Source organism: Parasteatoda tepidariorum, chromosome 5 (assembly GCF_043381705.1).
Source record: "Parasteatoda tepidariorum isolate YZ-2023 chromosome 5, CAS_Ptep_4.0, whole genome shotgun sequence".
Lineage (NCBI taxonomy): Eukaryota > Metazoa > Arthropoda > Arachnida > Araneae > Theridiidae > Parasteatoda > Parasteatoda tepidariorum.
The window spans coordinates 69,397,086-69,418,263 of NC_092208.1; the positions used below are offsets into that span (position 1 = coordinate 69,397,086).

The following is a 21,178-nucleotide window of genomic DNA, read 5'->3' on the forward strand; positions in this document are numbered from 1 at the left end:
ACATATGTACAGTGCTCCAAAAAGAAAGAAAAAGTGGACTTCTCTGATTAACTTTTGGCCTAATGATCGATTCTTCACGTTCTAGGTCTCAATCTTAATGGTTCGAGGGGTGACCTCAAACATACTAATTAATTAGTTCAAATGATATTTTAAGTTACGAAATCAGACACAAAAACGAATTTTCTCTGAACAAACATACTTCCCCCCCCCCAACAGATTCGGACTCACTAAATATAGGGGGTAGCCATATATATGGCCCTCATAGTTTAGTCAGCAATGCTGTCCAAAGTTTGGACACTGTATAGTTAATTTTACTTTTCGCCTATTTCGACATATCTCGAAAACTCTTTAAGGGAAATGGACATTTTTTCCTACAGTAAGCGAAATAGATCGAATAGTTCTTAAGAAATCGAATTTTAAAAACGTCGTATATTTAAAATTCTGTTTCCCAGGTATTCAACTAATTTCACTCAAATTTTGTATTTTCCCGAGTGGAATTGCTTACTTTAAAATGATGTAAAATTTTTTATACCTTACAGTTAATAAATTTTTCGACTCTTATTGAATGAAATAATAAAAAATCATAAATATTAACTACAGTTTATTTTTCACCATGGAATTATCGTTGAATAAACGAATTTTGTAATTGTAATCAAAATTTTTTCAATTCGCTTGCAAATTTTTCGAGATATGGCGAAATACGCAAAAAATAAAATTAACATTAAGGGGTCTGAACTTTGAATCGTTCTCCTGACCAAACTATAGGAGCTATATTTCCTAGATTGCCGCTACCTCCTATATTTTAGAGGTCAGAAAACAGAATCCGTTGAAGAAAAGGTACGTTTGCTCTGAGAAAGTGCGTTTTTTTTAATTTCGTAACTTAAAACATGGTTTGGGCTAATTAATTAGCATATTTGAGGCCACTCCCACGAATTATTAAGATTGTGTTCTGGAACTTGAAGATCCGATCATTAGATCAAAAGTTATTCAGGGTGGCCCTGCTTTTGTGAGGCACTGTACTTCATATAATAAAAACTAGTAATAAAATTGCTTTAAAAGCAGCATCCATCTTAAAGAAGTAAAACGGGCAGACTCACAGTGATACATTAGTAACACGAAGCTCCTATCTATTTATTTAAAACTAAACTCAGCTGAGCGACAGCCCATAGAGGGCCAAGGCCTACTGTGCCCATCTCAGTTTTCTTGACCTTGGGCTCTGAGGTGCAGGAGCAGATGCTCCGGTCAGGGGGTCAGCCGAACGCGGAACCCCCAGTGTTTAGTTCCCATGCATTTAGTACTCATTTATCGACCCACTGAAGGGATGAAAGGCTGAGTCTGCCTTGCCCGGCCCGAGGATCGAACCAGGGACCTGTGGCACGACAGCACGAAGCGCTACCGCTCAGCCACCGGGTGTCATTTATTTATTTACTTATTCATAATTTATAGCTACATATATTTATATAATTTATACATTTTTTAATAGCTATAAATGGATGTGTACGCTTATGTGCTTTAATTTTCTTAATTGGGACACGTAATTATGTAACTGCAATTAAAAAAACTAATGTGTTAGCTAACATAAATAACAATCTCAATTTAAACATGTAACTACTATTGTTTTTTTCCTTTCTTTTTAAAGATAAATGCATGTAAAAATATATACGTCAATGGGTTGCTTGTTTTTCTTTTTAAAGATCAATTCACGTAAAAAGATATATGTCAATGGGCTGTTTTTTTTTCTTTTTAAAGATCAATGCATGTAAAAAGATAAACGTCAATGGGTTAAAATCGTTGTAAATGCAAATGAACCCTTTTGAAGGCCGTGGTAAGTATACTTACCACCACGTTTTACCACTTTTAATTTAGGTTTCCATTTTTCAATAACTTCAGCTTTCTTGAAGTGAGTTTGAATAAAATTGGTAACCATTTGTCACTTTTAAAAAACGTATAAAAGTTATAAAATACATAATTCCTTTTGAAGTTTGTAGCATTTAAGGAATTTATTTTATAAATAAAGAAAAATAAAAGTCAGTAAGTTCCTAATAGGTCATGTTAAATATATTTACCACCAAAAAAATGGCATTTTTATAAACTAAATGAGTTTTTTTTAATATCAATTACTGTTCTTAAAACAATTTCAATTCCAAAAATACTTTAATTTACTTTTACTAGAAATAAAGGGCCCGATAAAGGGTTAAAGTATATAATTAAACTATTCTGTGGCGAGAGAGGCAGAAACGTATCTTTTTTGTATTAGTGTGATTAATTTCTCTGAAAAAGTCATAAGAACATTTACACATAACCAAATAGTTATTTTCTAGTAATACTTTAGTTTAAAAAACATTGATTTTAGATAAATTCAGATTTCTATGAACATAATTTTATATTTGTTATATAAAATTAAACACGAATTTCTTCTTCTACCAAAATAAGTTCGATGATCTAAATCAAGTTACCAGTCTTAATCTTTTTGAAAAAAGATCAAAACTCTTTCTTAATATGGAAACTGTTTCGTATATTTATTTTAAAAGTGAAAGCCAATCAAATTTTTGATAACACTATTTATTACATTTAGGCTTGATTTAGGACTGAAAATTATTAATTATATTTTAATTCATTATTTTCAGTTTTTGTATAACGATATTAATATAGTCTTAAAACTCTTAAAATTTTTTTAATATTAATTTTAATTGATTCTATGGGGCGGGTAATACTGATTGATTCTCCTGAAAGGCGTTTGAAAATTATAGTTTATGCCTTGTAAAATAAGCGATTATGTATTTAGTTTTTTTTTTATCTCTTAGTCAAGTATGTATCATTAAGAATTATTAAATTTATAATATAGTTACTTTTTAACGCTTTTTTCACAGGAAATGTTTCCAATATGGAAATAGGTTCCAGTCTGTAAAATAAGTTAATAATGTAATAAATCCAATAGAATTTCAATAAAATCAAAATTTTGTATGAATTTGTACTTGAACTAAAAAATTGCATTTCCAATAGTTAGGCAAAAAGAAAAACAAATTAAAAGAGAAAATTGAAGATGTATTTGCAGGAAAATCGAAACAAGAGGCTCAATTCAAAGTCTTTTAAAAAGATTTATAATTCTTTATGCTGGGTTTGTGAAATCCCTACATAATTTAAACGTGGTAATGATATTTGATAGATGTTATTATATAGATTTTTCTTGCTAACTTTTACTTTAAAAAAATTAAATAACATATTTTGGGCCTACTTATACTTTCTTGAAAATATTAAGCATAGTGGTGAACACAAATTAGCTAAATTACACTTTCTTTTTTTAACTTTGCCGCCACTTTTTAAATTTTCTAAGGATCGTACGTATTTCTTTATTAGGACAATATATATTTGGAAGCGTGTGTGCTCACTGAGTTTTCATGGAATAAATCCTTATACAGTTATGCTTGTAATAAAGCAATAAAAAAAAGTAACTGGTTGAGTTGTAGATAATAAAGGGGACTTACGAATTACACTAGGGAACAATTTTTTTTTTGTTTTCTGTTGCATAAGATTTTGGAATGGATTTTAAATATTTTCACGTTCGCTGATTATCAAATCTTTTTACAAGTTACAGTTCTAATGTAATTTTATTCCTAACCAAGAATTTTTGTAAAACTTTTCCCGAGTGAATACTAAGTGCTCCCACTTCTCTGTTACATAAGGAGTGGTAGGAACAAGGCCTTGATCCATTTCAGTTACTGAGTTTATTCAGTTCAGTTATGATATACATTAAGGTCATATGCTTTTGTCTGTGTTATTTTCAAAGAAGCACACAATCGCTAAGTATCTATATAAACCTATACGGTTTTTACAAACTTGTACATTTGGTTAAAAAAATAAACTAAAAATGTAATTTTGAAAAACAAATCAGTCGCTTTCAGAGCAGCAGAACTAATTTCAGATTTGAGATCCCCACACCCGAATCAGGTATGACTAAGTACTGCTATGAATGCATCAAAGAATTTGTTCATCAGTATTATTGATTGATGGTAAAATTACCTTTTTTGTGTATCCCATGATGTGATGGAATTCAGGTTCCCTAAATTTGGATAGGCTACCTGTAATGAAACATAAAACAATACTTAATATAGCATGGTGGCCTTTGCGAAAGCAATTTTTATTTTACTATAAAAAAAACGGTGCTTCCAAATCTCACAGCAAGGCAAAGTGTTAAACTAATTTAGTTATAACAGACAAGCTTTATTTACGTAACCAATAAGTAGTATTTGCAGAGTATCTTCCATTGGCCGAGATATTCAATTGAAAATCTCCCTTATTGGTACTGTTAATTACCACTTCTTTTTAAAAACTAATTCCTGTGCAGATTGTCACTTGCTAAATAAACTTGAAATAGTAAAGAATGAAATATATTATGATCAATACCAAAAGTTCCATACTACGTTAGGATTATTAAGAGATAACTAAAATCTTTTAAGCAGAAAAATATGACATGGCAAAATTTAGTGATATCTTTAACAAAGAAATCTTAACTGAAAATATTACACACAGCCCATTTGCAGTTTTTTTATCGGATGGTATAGAAGTATTGTAAATATTGGGCATAGTAATTTTTTCCATTCTATTATTATTCATATACATCAGACTGGTTGAGTAACCAGGAAGCAACCCATTTGAAGGTGGGTCTACCGGCCGTATGCCTATATTGTCATTTTCTAAAAAAAATCTACACAGTCCAGTCACATTAATGTGACCACTACCTGCTTTCGACGTCAACGTGAAATAACCAATCACAGAAGGCAGGTGGCAGAACATTACAGTGGATTGTATATATAGGATGTCCTAAGGCATCTGAAAGCATTTCAATCGTTGGCGTAATGCAGAAACGTAGCGATTTATCCGACGTCCAAAAGGGCATGATTATTGGCTTTCGGGCCAAGGGTGGAAGCANGAATCAATGAGAGCCCACCATGGCTGGTACTGAGCAACCAGAACAATTCTAGGATTAAGATAAGTTGTATTTTAAAAGTAAGTTAGGTCATAAATCCTCGAAAACTATCGATTTTGAAATAAAGGTCACAAAAGTTTTCGTGACCTTTATTTGGTAGATACCCTGTATATAAGATAAATATAATCGAATTTTTTATGGCTAAATGTTGTGATCGATGTATGTTTTGTTCAAATGGATCTATTTTCAGTTAGATTTTTGAATAAAAAACTTAATTGAATTAACTTTGTCTTACGAATCACTAATATCACGTTTATTTTTTCGACTCAGTTGGCAATACCTAAGACATCTCCAACTTTTAAATGGCTTATTTTCTTATAAATTACTCAATTTTTGTGATACTTTAAAAATATCTTTCATTCTGCTGAGGTGCGTTGTTTGCATGAAAAAATGTTTTTATATTTTTCAAAAGTGTGTTGGTTATGATCATGATACTTTTATTCAAAAGACATAAAATTAGACGAAATCTGAAAAAAAAAAAAGATTAAAAAAGAAGTGCCAACTAAAAGTGCCAACTGAAAACATGGTAAACAAAGATAAATTTAAATTTATCTGAAGAGTTTTTCATGCAATTTATATTGCATTTATATTGCATTATTTCTTTAGGCAAATCTTTGTTTTCAAAATGGTGAAAAAGTAAAATGTACAATAGTATATTCTGGCGGAGGAAAACATTCTGTGCTAACTCCATATGTACAATCTTTTTTCAGCAGCACTTGTTTTTTTGGCAAATTTTGCCTACAAAACAGTTAGCACAATTTGAAAGATCATTCTTAAAGCATTTAGAAATTGTGTCTTTGTTATCCACGCAAAATTGGAGAATTCATGGAGCAGTTTTAATTAGCCTAAAGGCTTATTAACAGATTGTAAGAATTCTAAAAAGACCAGGCTAAATTGAATAGCCTAAAGGTTTTTCCAATAAGCCTGGCTAGAGTTGCGATTGTTCAGGGGATAGAGAGTACACCTTCCAATGAGGTGAACAGTTTTCGAATCCCAGTCATGGCTGGTCTATACGATGACGTAAAATATCCGCAGTGGTAGATGGACCATGGGTTAGAGTCCCCTTGCCTTCAGATTAACTGTGGGAGGTTCTTGTGGTCTTCCTTTCCATGTAACGCAAATGCGGGTAAGTTCCTCCAAAGAGTCCTCCACGAAAGCAAATTTCTCCTAATACTTGATTCAGGAAATTCCTTGTCTTCTGTATTGGGCTCAAAATTACAAGGCTACTCAAAATTACAAGGCTCAAAATTACAAGGCTACAAAATTACAAGGCTACTAATACTACTGTACTTACTACTTACAAGGTACTATTCGTACTTAGTTGAACTATAGTAGTCCTAAACTCAAAAATTGGGTCGGCTGTTCAACGACTATTATAAAATAAAANTATCCGCAGTGGTAGATGGACCATGGGTTAGAGTCCCCTTGCCTTCAGATTAACTGTGGGAGGTTCTTGTGGTCTTCCTTTCCATGTAACGCAAATGCGGGTAAGTTCCTCCAAAGAGTCCTCCACGAAAGCAAATTTCTCCCAATACTTGATTCAGGAAATTCCTTGTCTTCTGTATTGGGCTCAAAATTGCAAGCCTACTTAGTTGAACAATAGTAGTCGTAAACTCTAAAATTGGGTCGGCAGTTCAACGACTGTTATAAAAAAAATAAGCCTCGCTAAATTGAATATCCTGAAAATTTTTTCAATAAGCCTTGACTATTTCAAAATGACGATATCTACTAAGAGCCGGAAGACACAGCCAGACATTTCAAATTGCACAGAAATATGTGAAAATATAATATATTTACCTAAATATCTTAACCTATGACCAAACAAATACATCTCCTTTTCTTCGAATTCATTTTCAACCGTAATTGTACCATGAATTGTTCCTGCTTGTCCATAAAAGTCAAGAGCTTCTTCAAATCTGGAAAACATGCAGCTGAACTGTTAATTCTTATTATATGTTTATTATTTCTTATAATTCATTTTATATTAGTCATTAATATGAAGCCTGTTAAGTTTTAAACCCACATAATGGTATCGAAACTTACTGAACGGCAATTTAAAAAAAAGAGAATATAATATGCATATTAACTCATTCAATGGTGGCTTCAAATGTCTCCATGAGGCTTTTGACAGACCATCAATTACGGTTCTTGAACTGATATCAGACTTAAAATCGAAGACATCAGATGCTGCCTTCCATCTGAAATTAAAAGAAGTTTTAAAAAGTTAATTTCTATTTATTAGGCATTCATTTCATCGGTCTATCTCTAAGTTGGTCACATTTGAATCTTCTCTTTCACACAATTACTGGATGTGGAAAAAATGTCCATACAAACTGTTTTTATTATAACTTTAAAATGGATAAATTAACAAACTGTAACAAATAGTAATAATAAGAGTAGACTTTCACTAATAAATACATTTTGTTAGTTTCAAATTGATCACTTTTTGCAGAGTTTGCGAACGTTCATTGAAATTTTCAGCAATGAGTAGCGAGTCAACTTTGGGAAAGATTCCTTTTCACTGATGAGGAGCTCTTTATAGTCCAACAAGCTCATGACTCCCTGAACGATCGGATTTGGAAAAGCTCCAAGCATTCCGGTAATTATTGAACATCGTCAAAATCCAAAGTCTGTCATGATTTGGGGCAAAATTTGCCCAATCAGCTAAAAACCTTCTGTTTTTGTGGATGAGGCAGTTAAAATAAATCAACAAGTGCACTAGTAGAATATTTTAGATGCTGCTGTGTTTCCATGGCCTAAAAAGCACTTTAGCGATGTAAACTGGAGGTTTCAACAAGACTGCACCAGTTCAAAAAAAGGCCAAAAACACAAGTGAATGTAAAGTGCATTTTCGGGACATGATATCTCATCTGAAGAATGGAATTTCGTTATATACAGTGTAATAGTCACCATTTACTAAACGGGAAGTTTTCGGCCGGCTGGATTCGAACTCCCGTTCTCATGAACGTGAGTCCAGCACCCTACCACGGCCCCATTTGAAACAAATAACTAGCAAGAATAAATTAAATTATATCATAATCGACTGCAGATGATTATGCTAACTACTATTTTCTATCTTTCATTTTTAATTTTATTTTAGAATAACGATTTTTGTTCATAAAAAAGTATTTTAAACTTACAGAAAAGCGAATTTGACGTAAATCAGTTTTCCTCTTGTATGGTTATCTTCTGAAATTTCTCTGAAATAAAAACAGCAGTAAATAAGAAAAATATCACAGCAAAAACTTAATAATTCTTTTAATTGTAGAATATATTATGTTTCATGATAATATTTGGGTTAAATAACCCCATTATATAAAAAGAATAGGTTATAATTCGATCAATTATTTTAGTAAATTAATAAATGACATTTATTGTCATTAAATTTAATCATGAACATAATCCTAAAAGTATTAATCTGTTATTCTTTTATTCTCTATTTTTGATTGCAATTAGAGAGACAGAAAAAAAAATATATAAAAGGGACACTGATGTCTCACCTGCGACAAAGTGTAAAAAGGGTTTATTTATTTTAATGGAGTATCTTACAATTAAACTGATCAGGTCATGAATTTAATATTGAACAATAAAATAACAAATTTAACTTAATTATTGCCATATTGGTTATAAGTAAGAAACATTGCTTGTAGAGTGCAATTATTTAAATATCTAGGGATACTCGATCCCGAGTCAAAAGTCAGCCTTGTTCTTTTCCTTTGGAGTGAATGGGAAAAAGGTTTTCGCGTTAAATATGAATAATTTGCAATGGGTGGCCATTTGCAATGGGGAACAACCCGCGAAGCGGGTTTAAGACTTTGTGGTGGCCCTTACATAATAATTCCATCCCTACACTCCAGAGGTACCCAGGACAGTTGGTTGGTTGTCGTGCCCATAGTCAGTCTACTAGATGGTGCCGTGGGCGATCCACACAGCATGAGCTATCTGCACGCAATTGTCCGTCTACAGGTCTTCTTCGGGACAATCACTTATCAGCTGTATTGCAGCCATTATAGCAGGACAAGTGAAACCATGATCAGGTCCCAGTTCGATGTTGAGGCAGTTTTTGCAGTTAGTGTACGTTCTGGTTCCATTCTCCTGAATTCTCATCCCCCTGAATTGTCGAGTTGTCTGTCTTGTTATGATTTTTGTAAGTTTCCTGCTGGCGTTAAGTTCTCAAATATGTCTTAACAAAATACCCCTATTTTTGAATTTTCAGTTTAAAACTGAATTCACGTCACAAAGAGTAGCAAAATGAAGAAATTCACCATTTAGTTGTCGCGCTTCATTGAACAAGACATCAGCAACCTCGTTGCGATCGATGCCAACATGGGACGGTATCGATTTGATGATGCCAGTGTTTATTTTGTGGGTTGGTTTGGTTCAAAGCATCATACATATTGTGTGTAATTCTTGAGAGACCCCGTTGCATTGCTTGGAGGGTAGCGCTAGAATTACTGAAGATTATTATTCCTCCAGCCTTCCCTGTATCCTCAAGATTGTTATAAATATTTAATGTTATTGATGTTATAAATGTAAATCACGGTGGTAGTTGCTATTGAACAATTAAGCAGATAAAATAAGTAAACAGGAAGTTGAGTTTCTACCACTTCTTATAGCTTTAGTCACCCGTTGCATCTCTGAAAGTGGAATTTTGAAAATGATGCAATGGTGCCGTAATCCTAGCGTTGTAAATATAGCTGTAAATATAGCAAACTTAAATCGTTAATTCCCTCCAATTGTTTCGAAAATTTACATTTTATTTCGCATGTTTCCGTACGCAATATTAAAAAAACGTATCAATTTTGCAATTAAAGAACAAAAAATCTTGAAATTTTTAATTATTAACTTTAAATTTGATTGCTATCATTTGACTTATGCATTAACTGAGTGTTATTAAAATATTCTTGGTAATTATAAACATAAAACAATTTTTCATCCTATTAATACTACCAACATTTAAGTTTTTCCCGGTGCATACAAAACCTCTCAGACAATAACCTCCAACATCAGAAAGTCTCCACACGATTTTTTAAAAGTTATCTGCGCAGACTTTTTAAAAAGTTAACCAGTTGTGCGCATGAACCCAATTTCTATTTTAATAGTAATTAAGAGAAATTTATCATATATATTTGAGTATTGACTCTGAAGTGGTTGACAAGCAAATAAGACAAACCAATTATATTCATAAATTAAACAAATTTTTAGGCATATATTTGCTACCATTTTATTATTTTAACTAGATTCGCTATTAAATAGCTCTTTCGTAAATTTGCTTGCCCTCATAGTGGTCTGATTCGACTACCTATAAGAAACCGTGTGGAGGCTTTCAGTTATAGGAGGCGTTAGCCAGACCGACAAAAGTAAACGAACCTTAAATATCCAGCATAAAACAGCCGCCATCTTCTCATTGGTGCGAGGCACTGAAGTTGAAGTCCACCACAAGAGAATGTCATTTCATTTGTGCAAGTCTGTTGGAAATCGAACGTTTTCTCTAGGTGTAAAACCTTTCCAGATTCAAGCTTTACATACACATTCGCTTCTGATCGGTCATTGCAATGTCTGTTAATTTTTAAAATTAGAGTTTCGGATTTTGAATTGGATCCGTAGAAGAATAACTCATCATCTTTCTGGAAAAAAAAGCAAAGCGAAACAAGTGAGCGATAAATAAACATTTTTGCTCACTTTTTTTCTTAATAACATAGTATTAAAGCTGAAATTACTTATAACCAACCCATTTACCTAAAAGACCGAGAAAACTTTGCCGAGATAATTGTTAAGGGCTTACTTGTAAAAATTTCGTACTTAGAATTGAATGCGTAAAATAACAGGGTTGCTATTATCTGGAATTTTTTTTTAAAGTAGTCGAAAATTTCGAATTCGATTTCTCAGGAACTATTAGACCAATTTCACTCAAATTTTGCATTTTGCCATGTAAAACTATATTCTTTAAAATGATGTAAAAAATTGTGCACCTTACAATTCAAATTTTTTTTGACTAATATTAAATAAAATACTAAAAAATGAAATAAAATTAAAGAATAAAAAATAAAATAATGAAAAACAAAATAATAAAAAAATAAAATAATAAATAATTATTAAAAGTTATTTTTTGCATAGAATTATCTTTGGACAAATGAATTTTATAATTGCGTGTAAAGAGTTTTCGATTCACTTTTAAAAATTTCTCGAGATATGGCTAAATACGCAAAAAGTAAAATTAACATTAAAGGGTTCAAACTTTGGAGCACTCTCTTCGCACCAAATACATAAAAATATAATATGTATTAATCATGACTGTAATTATTCTCAACTAGATCACGGACTGTTTAAGAAATCAGTTCAAAAAAGGGAACAACAAAACAAGTTAACGGAACAATAAAACATTTTCGGTTTGTTGAATCCTGCGTAAGGAACCAGAGCACTTTTTAAACATAGTTTAATTTTGTTCCGAAGGGCGCATACAGATGACGGTGTGGCTATAAAAACTATGAAATAATGTCTTCTACTTCAAAAGTTACAGAATTCCACTTGAAATATTTGAGCAGATATCAGTAAATTGTAGGGTATGAACAAAAATGTGAACTTCTATAGTAACTCTAATGTAAACATTTTTTCTTTCAGCAGAAAATGTTTTGGAATATTTTACATGGCAAAACTATTAGCGCAATTTGAAACTTTTAGAAATGGGGTCATCTTCACTCGTGCAAAATTTGTATCTACCAAAATGATGTTAAGAAGTTAAAAGCTTCTTTCCTTTTTCTGTACCACCATTAAAAAAGCATTATATTATAAAAATTGGCTATGTAATGCTTTCAAAATTGCTGGTATTTAAACAAAAAAGAAGTTATAAACTTCGATCCGAAATTGGGATGGGTAAATATGAAATCATTTCTAAAAGCTTCAAGCATGATCTTTCAGATTGTGCCAACAGTTTTGCCATGCAAAATCGTCCAAAACATTTACTGTGAAACAAAGATTGTTTTCATAGAATTATTATAGAAGTGTTTCCATTTTCTTGTCTTGCGTCCTCTGACTACGTATGCTTATACGACTATGTTTGTCCTCTGACTAAGTCACATTTTTTTTTGCAAATGGTAGTTCGTTTAAAAACTTTATTTTTCTTAGCATAATCAGTTCCATTTTTAAAAATAATATCCATGAATCTAGGTCTGAATTAAACCTGGCTTCTTCAGAACCATCCAGTGAACTGTACAGTTCTATCTTTTTCTGCAGAAAAGCAGTTGGTCGTTTGCTTTTGGGACATTCGTAAACTGCCTCTTTCAAAATCAAATTACATTCTCGTAACCAATAGAAAATATTTTGAAAAACTTAAATCATATTTAGAGTGTCATTTTTAAAATAAAATTCAAACACGTCTCGAGACTTATTGAAATGTCTCTAACAATATTCGAAGCACTTTTAGAATTCGCTTTGAAAGTCATAGTTGCCAAATTTCACGTTTCTTGAAGAATTTTTTTTACACAGTGGTGCTAAAATAATAATTTGTGAAACCTCTTAAATTTATTGATGTCGAACTATGTTTTTTTTTTACCTTTAATAAGTGAGAATCTGTTTGTGGTCTTTCAAGATCATATTCTTCCTTAGGGTGTAGAAAATTTACTTTTATGGGATCATGTTTTGCAGAATAATCATACAAATCGAATCTCCTTTTGTGGCTACGCCTGTTTAATTTCACGCAAATAAATGCTATTATCCATTTCATACATTGTATAAGATCTGGAGGAAAAAAATATAAAGTTAACAGAAATTCCATAATAATGTAAATCATACTTAACACGTTGAGCGCCGCGTCAGCCATCGGTGGCTGACACTGGACTTTCCATTTAGGCTGCGTCAACCACCGGTGGCGGACACTGAAATTTCATTTGGGCTGCGTCTGCCACCGTTTGCTGACACTAACTTTTCACATAGGCCGCGAAAAACAGCTGGCTGACAGCGTATAACATGATATAGAACTATGAAATTTACACTCTCTTATGGAATTGCAGAAAGTGTATTCAAAATTTACTTAATTATTGTGATTCTTGATTTAATAAATTCAATTTAGTAGATTTTTATCCAACACTATTTTTAAACAATTCGTAGGCATATATAATTCACTACTTTTTTCAGATATGTCATTCTAAACCTTTTATAAACTAGCAAAATCTATCTGTCTATATTTGCAAATTTAGTTTGTAGTTATTTACCATGTGGCCAGACGAGCTAGTCATGTAAAATTAGCGTGGCATTCAACGTGTTAAATTAGTTAGAGTCTGGCATTTTAGTGAAATAATTGAAAGAACACGCCTTAAATGATAGAAGCATATAACTTGGTGCGCATGTACCACACATATAAAGCTTTAATTTTGGAAGGGAAGCTATCTCAAACTTCCCCCATAACAATAAAATCCCTGAAATGAAATGGAACAATAAAACCTCGTTTAAAATAGCGGCCCCTGAAAAGTTTTTATACGCCATTTTTGAAGGTTTTTTTAATTGATAATTTTAAATCATCTATGAAGGAAATGACTATTTTGGATATTTTGAGCATGAAGTTTTTTAATTTAATCAAAGCCTGTCACTTGGGGTAAGCACTAATATATATAATAATTATATTATTAGTGCTTACCCCAAGTAATATTTCCCTTATTTCATAAATATGATAAGAATATATTAATGAAATAAAGGAAATATTATTTAAAATAAAATAATTCAAATTACTTTTAATGCAAGAATTTGCATATCATCAAGAAACTAAAAGGATTGAGAAGTAATAAGGGCTATGGGTGAGCAAAAAGAGAGCGGGGTGGTATGCATTAATTACCCCAAGTGACATGCTATTTTAATCAAAGCATAATTTAATTAATTTTCTGAATTGTGGTAACCTTCTTTATAAAATTCTTCATTGTGAAAGAAAATATAAATATGGATCTAAAGTCTTGATGTATCATTTTTTAAAGATGCCGAACTTTTAAGAAATTGAATTGAAGCACATAAAGGGGAGGGAATAATATAATAAAGGTTACATAAGGGAATAATTTTTTTGTTCCATTTATACAAGTACTTGATGGTGTCTAATTCAGGTGTGGGAATTTCAAATATGAAATTAGTTTTATTCAAAAAGTTATAGAGTTTTTTAAAAAAAATATTTATGGTTTAGTATATTTTTTGCCTAATGCATAGATTCATAAAGACAGTATAGGTTTATCTACATACATATACGCATCGCATATACATTTAAGACAACGCATCGCATCAAAACTATTATCGTCTTCTTCCCACCACTCCGTACGTAGCAGAAAAGAGTGGACACATAGCATTTATTCGAGTGAATTTTAAAAAATCATAGGATTGTATTATATTATTAAATTGTATAAAAAACTGTATCTTGTAGAGAGACACTGATTGCAGTTCTGGAATCAGCGACGAGTAAGGTATTTCAGATCTGTTCAAATGTTATTTTTTTCCTGCCTTATTGAATAAAAGTTAAAAAAATCTTCGAATTGTAAGGTGTACAAATATTTACATAATTTTAAACTATGAAATTTCAAATTTTAAAACTTAATCATTGAACAAAATTATTAAAAAATTGGTTGGATATTTTTTGGGCTAAGAAATTCAGCCAAAACCATAGTCATCTATTTATTTCTCAAGAATTATTCGACCAATTTTGTTCGATTATTATATTTTGCTACGTTAAATTACAAAGTTCAGAACGAAATACATTTTTTTCAATATTTTTAATGCAATAATTTTTCGAGCATTATTAAATAAAATGAATAATTGTTAAGAAACGTGTTTTTTTTTATTGAATTATCTTTGAATAAACAAATTTTATAATTATTTGCAACATTTAAGATTCACTCAAAAATTTCCCGAGATGAATTATGCAAAAAATTTTAACTATCATTGAGGAACTAAGCTTTCGATAGTCAGTTAGAATAGTCTGATAGTCAGTTATCCCAACAGTAAACATCTCCAATATTCTAGCGGCTGAAAATCTAAATCCTGCAAAAACAAGATAAGTTTATACAGAGAAAGAACGTTTTTCTGTCTGATTCCCTATTAACTGATATTAATTTATAAATAACTTACTTAATAACACTAATTAAATAGCATTTATGAGATATAAACGACTAAGATTGGCCTTTAGTTTTCAAAATCTGAACTTTAGATCTAAAATTATTTAGAATATTTTCTTTTGCCCACTACTTTATCGCATTTTGTATATGGTCAAAATTTTGGCATAAAAAATTAAATATGAAGTAATTGCTGAAGGCAGATGATGTTATTTATTAAAAAGGAAAAACAATATAAAATTGATTATAATTAATCATACCTGTAATTTTATGCACATGAAACCTACACAAAAATCAATGGGAAAGCTAGCCTCCATTGCAGTGATTTCTTCAAAATAAATAGAAAAAGGTCTTCGTGTTTTACATTATAAAAGGTAAAATAATTTTAATTATTTAAAATGAATTTTACCTGGCAATTTCGCATATATAAAACTCACGCAGAAAACAATGGAATAGACTGAATAGTACCCATTTTTGCGATTTCATTAACACGTTGAACGCCACGCTAATTTTACATGGCTTGCCCATCTAGCCAAACGGTAAATAGCTACAAACTAAATTTACAAATATTAGACAGATTTTGCTGGTTTTTTAAAAGGTTTAGTATGACATATCTGGAAAAAGTGGTGAATTATATAAGCCTATGAATTGTTTAGAAATAGTGGTGAATAAAAATCTACTAAATTGAGTTTATTAAACCAAAAATCACAATTAATAAACTACCACTAAAAATATTTAATTTCTGACCGGAGTAAGTTGGCATCTCTGTATATATAAATAAAACTATTTTTGTGCTTTCTATATGGCATTAATTTCTTCAAACCATTTTAGTGACGATAATAATATTTAAAAAAAATTACTCGAATTATGTGTTTCTAATAATCTTGGCTTCGCTGGTCACCGGTGACCCCCGTGGCGCTGCGAACAAACTCAGTGCCGGTCACCGGTGACCCCCGTGGCATTCTACGTGTTAAATAGAAAAATGCTAAACATGATTTATTTTAAATTACAATGTTAAAAGATAGCTTTAGGTAGGTTATTTTACACAATAAAATGAGAAAACAAAATTTAATTCATTAAAACTAATCGTACTTGAACATTTTATGCAAATGAAACCTACGCAAAAGACAATGGGAAAAAATAGAACAGCATTCAGTTTTGCTATTTCTTTTAATAAAAAAAGGTTAAACATGATTTATTTTTATTTATTTGACTGAAAAAAACTGATTTAGAAATTATTGCTTAAGTATATTATACATTATTTGTATTATTATACATTATAAAAATCGAAAACTAAATTAAATTAATTAAAAGGAATCATACCTGAACATTTCATACATATAAATCCCACGCAAAAAGCAATGGGAAAAGCAAGAATAGCACCCATTTTCGCGATTTCTTCAAAGTAAATCGAATGAATTTATGAACTGACTCTATGATAATTTATTTTACAATCAAATATCTCCATCAGATACGCTTTCGTGTTGAAAAATTCGTATAGAGATAGCGTTATTCATGATATCTCTCTGATTGCGCAATAAGGAAACTTTTCCTATTACACAACAATACGAAAGTCGGCATTCAAGAGCAGCTTTTGTTACCATTGATAAGGCTTAACGAGATTATAAATAGACGTCTCTTTTATTTACTATTGATACATACTGACATAATATTGTCGATGCAAAAACTAATTGAGAAATTTCACTATGTAATGCTACATTTTCGAAAGATCCTTGGGAAAAAAATTAAAGCAGATGTACTCAATTTTAATTCATTAACGCTATTCTATTTCTTATTTATGATGTTAAAATTCATAGTGTTAAAATTTTTTTATTATAGTTTATTTGGATGATTCTACTGTAAAAAAGATGATATTTTAAAAAGTGAATATTTTCTTACGCCAACTATAAATCAATTTTAGAAAAAAATCATTATGCCTTGATTACAGATTATAGTTTGATGCATTATAAAATAATTTTGCAACCAGCTTCTTTTTATTTAAAAGAAAAAGATCTTGCAAGTTAATTTACCAGTCAATCTAATTAAGTTACAGAATCTAATGAACTAATGCCTTGTCATGCGGCTGTAATTTAATTCAATGAGTTTTCGAGATGATTATCGATATTATGGAATTATAGACAGGCCTGCCAACACTACGCTTTTTGCAAAATACTTCATAGAGTGGTAGACATTTAAAAATTAAAGTTTTTAGAATTTTTGGTAATTTTGCCAACATTTTAAAAGGTAAGGATTAGTTTGGCATCATCTCTGAATAAACAGACTTTATTGCTTTATTGAAATTACACACATTTTCAGGCTTTTGTGCTCAACGTTAGGCTTATAAACCTTCGTCAAGTAGAAGGACAGATAGAACAATTCCGAGAAGGACATCACAAAGTATACATCCAGGGCTACCGAGAGATTCGAACCCACCACCTCCACACTTCGCACAACATTTGACGGGCGATACCACTCTATAATAGTTTAATAAGAAGAGTGATCGAAAGTTTGAGTATTTCCCTTTTTTGCTTACTACGTCAAATCTCTGAAAATATTGATGAAAATCAAACAATTTTTGCTTAGTATGAAACTCTTTTATCTTGCTCTACAAATCCCTTCGATCTATTAATCAGTAGCTTGAAAATAGCTTTCATATTCGTAAAGAGTATGAGTTGCTTCCAGTGGATACCATGGCTAATGTTTGATATACAATCAAGCATTAGTATGATATTAACATTTAAAAGTAGTCCTGTAGTGGACTGATCGTTAAGACGCGGTTCCCAATAGATCACCAAAGTCAAACGTCACTGGCAACGGTCAGTGTGCTGGTGGTAACCAATTTGATCGGTTTACGAAGGGACAGAGGGTGTACGAGTACGGTATCAGTCGTCCTTAAACTGTTATACCGTAAAGTACTCGACTTCGCACGCAAATTGTTGGGATACCATAGCGGGGGAGTCGCCCAATAGCCCATTGTACACCTCTGGTGCGTCGTAAATAAAGTACTACTACCTTTAAAAGTGAATGTGCTTCATAACATAATAGGCTTCTACTGGATAATATTAAACGATACGTAGGTAAGTGCTTTATTTACGTCGCACTAGAGCTGTACAATGGGTTATTGGCAATGGTCTAGGAAACATCCCTGAGGAGGATCCGAAGACATGCTTTCGAAATTTTGATCCTCTGCATGGAGGATGGCTCCCCTGCTCTAGTAGTCCAACGACCTGCACGCGAAGTGGAGCACTTTACGGTAGAACAGTTTAAAGAGGACCAATACCGTGCACCCTCGGTCCCTCGTAGGCTGATCAATGTGGTCACCCACCAGCTTACTGTCAGCAACCAGTGATGCTTGACTTCGGCGTTCTGCTGGGAACCGTGTCTTTACGATCAGTCCACTGCAGGACAGTAAACGATAGATGCCTGACAGCAAAGCGCATCAAAACTATGACTTTTTGTAATGCAATCTGACCTAGTTTAAAGCTGTATTAATCTATTCTGAATGACACTTAAAAAATAGGGCTTGTTTTAAAATCTAATGTATTTGTTTTAGATACATAATTAGGTATTTGCATGCTATACACTTGGTTTTATTTTATTATTTTGTAACTGGCGTTGTATAGCCGACGCAATTCTGAGTTTATGACTATCAATGTTTAATTTCGTAGCCTTGTAATTTGATTCTAACCCAGAAGACAAGAAAATTTCTGAATCAAGCTTTGGGACAAACTAGCCTTCGTGGAGGACTTTTTGGAACTAGCCGAAATTTGAGTTGCATGGTTAGCCGGGATTATTAGACAGTGACATGGTTTGACAGTGGGATTCTAACCCATGATCTGTCTACCACTGAAGATATTTTATGTCAGAACTGTGGTCGGTGTGAGCCGGGAATAAAATTAACACCAACCAGCCACCACGGGGATTAGAGCCTGCGTTACCTTATTGGAAAGCGAATGCTCCATCATCTGAGCCCTTATAAGCTATCAAGGTTCTTTAGACTTTGGATCTGGACAGCGATGAAGAAGATTAAAGCTTTGTGCTCCAAAATCACTGAAGAAGTCAGTGCTTATGCTCAAAAATCATACAAGAGCTTATTATTCAGACAAACGAAATCCATTAACTTTAGCTACATTGAGCTATTTAAACTTAAAAAAATTTCTCAAGTTTTATGAGCTGGTTGGTCAAGTCATATACCTAAGCATTTATATGTATGTTACTCATTTGTACTGTAAGAGCTGGCATTTTTTGATATAGTAGATAGTTCAAAAATGGTGCTTTTCCATTTTAAATTTATGAAAAAGTAATGTTAAGAGTACTTAAATCTTAGATTTTTTCTTGGTTTATTTCCCGGCAGTAAAAAGTAATTTTCAGGTTTTTGAAATCAAAANCTTGACTACTTAAAAGATTTTTAAAAATTAATAATGTTATTTCAAACTTGTGTTTTAATTTCAAATTTTACCAAGTTAAGTAACCTGTTACTGCTTTATAAACTAGGGTCAAGTTATAACTACAGATTTTTAGCTTGATGCCTGGATTTATATTTCTGAAAACTACATTATGTGCCCGGGGATTGCCATTGTCTACATCGGTGGATGCTATGCTAAGATGGTCTTACATCTCTAGATGGAAAGTTATGGTAAGCACTTTATTGGATTTCTTAATAAACCGATTTTCTTTCGTACCAAACGTTAATCTTCCAAGCTTTTTGTAGTTTATGCATAAATTTCTCTATCTAATTTAACAAAAGTTTGATCCTGTAAATAAACGAACCTGCTTAATTTTTAAATATAAGTTTTCATAACTTCAGCAAATAAAGAAATAAAGCAGTTTCCTTTTAAGATTAAAATTAAACCTTTTTAAAACGACTTTTAGATTAACTATTCTTAAACATCTTGCATAGCATAAACAAATAACGAGACATAGACAGGTCTTTGACACTTTTTGTCCGTTTAATTTTGCCACCTTGAAATTGGTGAGTATCCAAATACTAAAACATTATAGGTTCTTGAACCCCATTTAAAAAGAAGTTAATGCTCTAAAACATGACATTTTAAGTAAATTCATTTTAAAAACACGTCTGATATGGACTTCTGGAAAGAGTTATACACTTTAAGCACTTTTTCACAACCATTAATATTTCCCCCAAATTTAATCAACAACCGTTTGGTTGCCTACAGTACAGTAAACCTGGTTTTTGTGCTCCTAAGTTCTACGCTCAATTCCCATCAGAATATTAAGTACAAAAATGCGTTAGGTAAACGTAAGAAGCTATTTTTTATAACGTCTAGAAAATATTTTTCGAAAGATTTCAAAACTAGGAGAGATTTGTTGCATTTCGCGCTTAAAAAAAAATCTGTAATTATATTTATACAGGAAATTATGGAAATTTTTTAAATTGGAGGAACTGTTTTCGTTTACTCAGTATATATACATTAAGTTTGAAATTATTGAAATTTCTTAAATATTTTACTTATCAGACAGAATTCAGAGAACTATTTGTTTTTCTTTTATCTAGTCTNGGAAATTTTTTAAATTGGAGGAACTGTTTTCGTTTACTCAGTATATTAAAATTAAGTTTGAAATTATTGAAATTTCTTAAATATTTTACTTATCAGACAGAATTCAGAGAACGATTTGTTTTTCTTTTATCTAGTATATTGAATTACTTTACATGACAATATAAATTTTGTTCTATGCGATCTTATTTTCTCATTAAATTTCCGTATTTAATCTTAACACTTTCTAACAAGTGGCGTAAAAGAATTTTTTAAAATTTTAAATTCTTATTATTATTTTTATTTCACCGAATTTTTTGATTTTTCGTTTTGTAAAATTCAACGATATAATTTTTCACTAGCTTATTCTGGATGTAAAAATGTGTATATGGTATTCTTACCATGAAATGACTTGACTACTTAAAGGATTTGATAAGCGAGTCTTTTATGAATTTAAACGCTATATTATGAAAAACTCTATATTATGAATTTAAACGTTATATTATGAATTTAAATGTTATATTATGAATTTAAATGTTATATTATGAATTTAAATGTTATATTATGAATTTAAATGTTATATTATGAATTTAAATGTTATATTATGAATTTAA

The 21,178-nt window shown here is 31.4% G+C and overlaps 1 protein-coding gene across 1 annotated transcript in view; it reads right to left on the reverse strand.

The window, feature by feature from the left end:
- LOC107451606 (rifampicin phosphotransferase) overlaps window positions 1–16,584 on the reverse strand; it is a 73,841-nt gene extending 57,257 nt beyond the window's left edge. The window contains exons 1-8 of the mRNA XM_043043172.2: window positions 16,393–16,584; window positions 12,540–12,724; window positions 10,358–10,614; window positions 8,128–8,187; window positions 7,075–7,185; window positions 6,785–6,903; window positions 4,021–4,079; window positions 2,850–2,902 (exon numbers count right to left, since the gene is read on the reverse strand). Coding sequence (XP_042899106.1) covers window positions 2,850–2,902; window positions 4,021–4,079; window positions 6,785–6,903; window positions 7,075–7,185; window positions 8,128–8,187; window positions 10,358–10,614; window positions 12,540–12,724; window positions 16,393–16,456 — 908 coding nt within the window. The 5' untranslated portion in view covers window positions 16,457–16,584. The remainder of the gene's footprint in view (window positions 1–2,849; window positions 2,903–4,020; window positions 4,080–6,784; window positions 6,904–7,074; window positions 7,186–8,127; window positions 8,188–10,357; window positions 10,615–12,539; window positions 12,725–16,392) is intronic.
- Window positions 16,585–21,178: the final 4,594 nt, after the last annotated feature.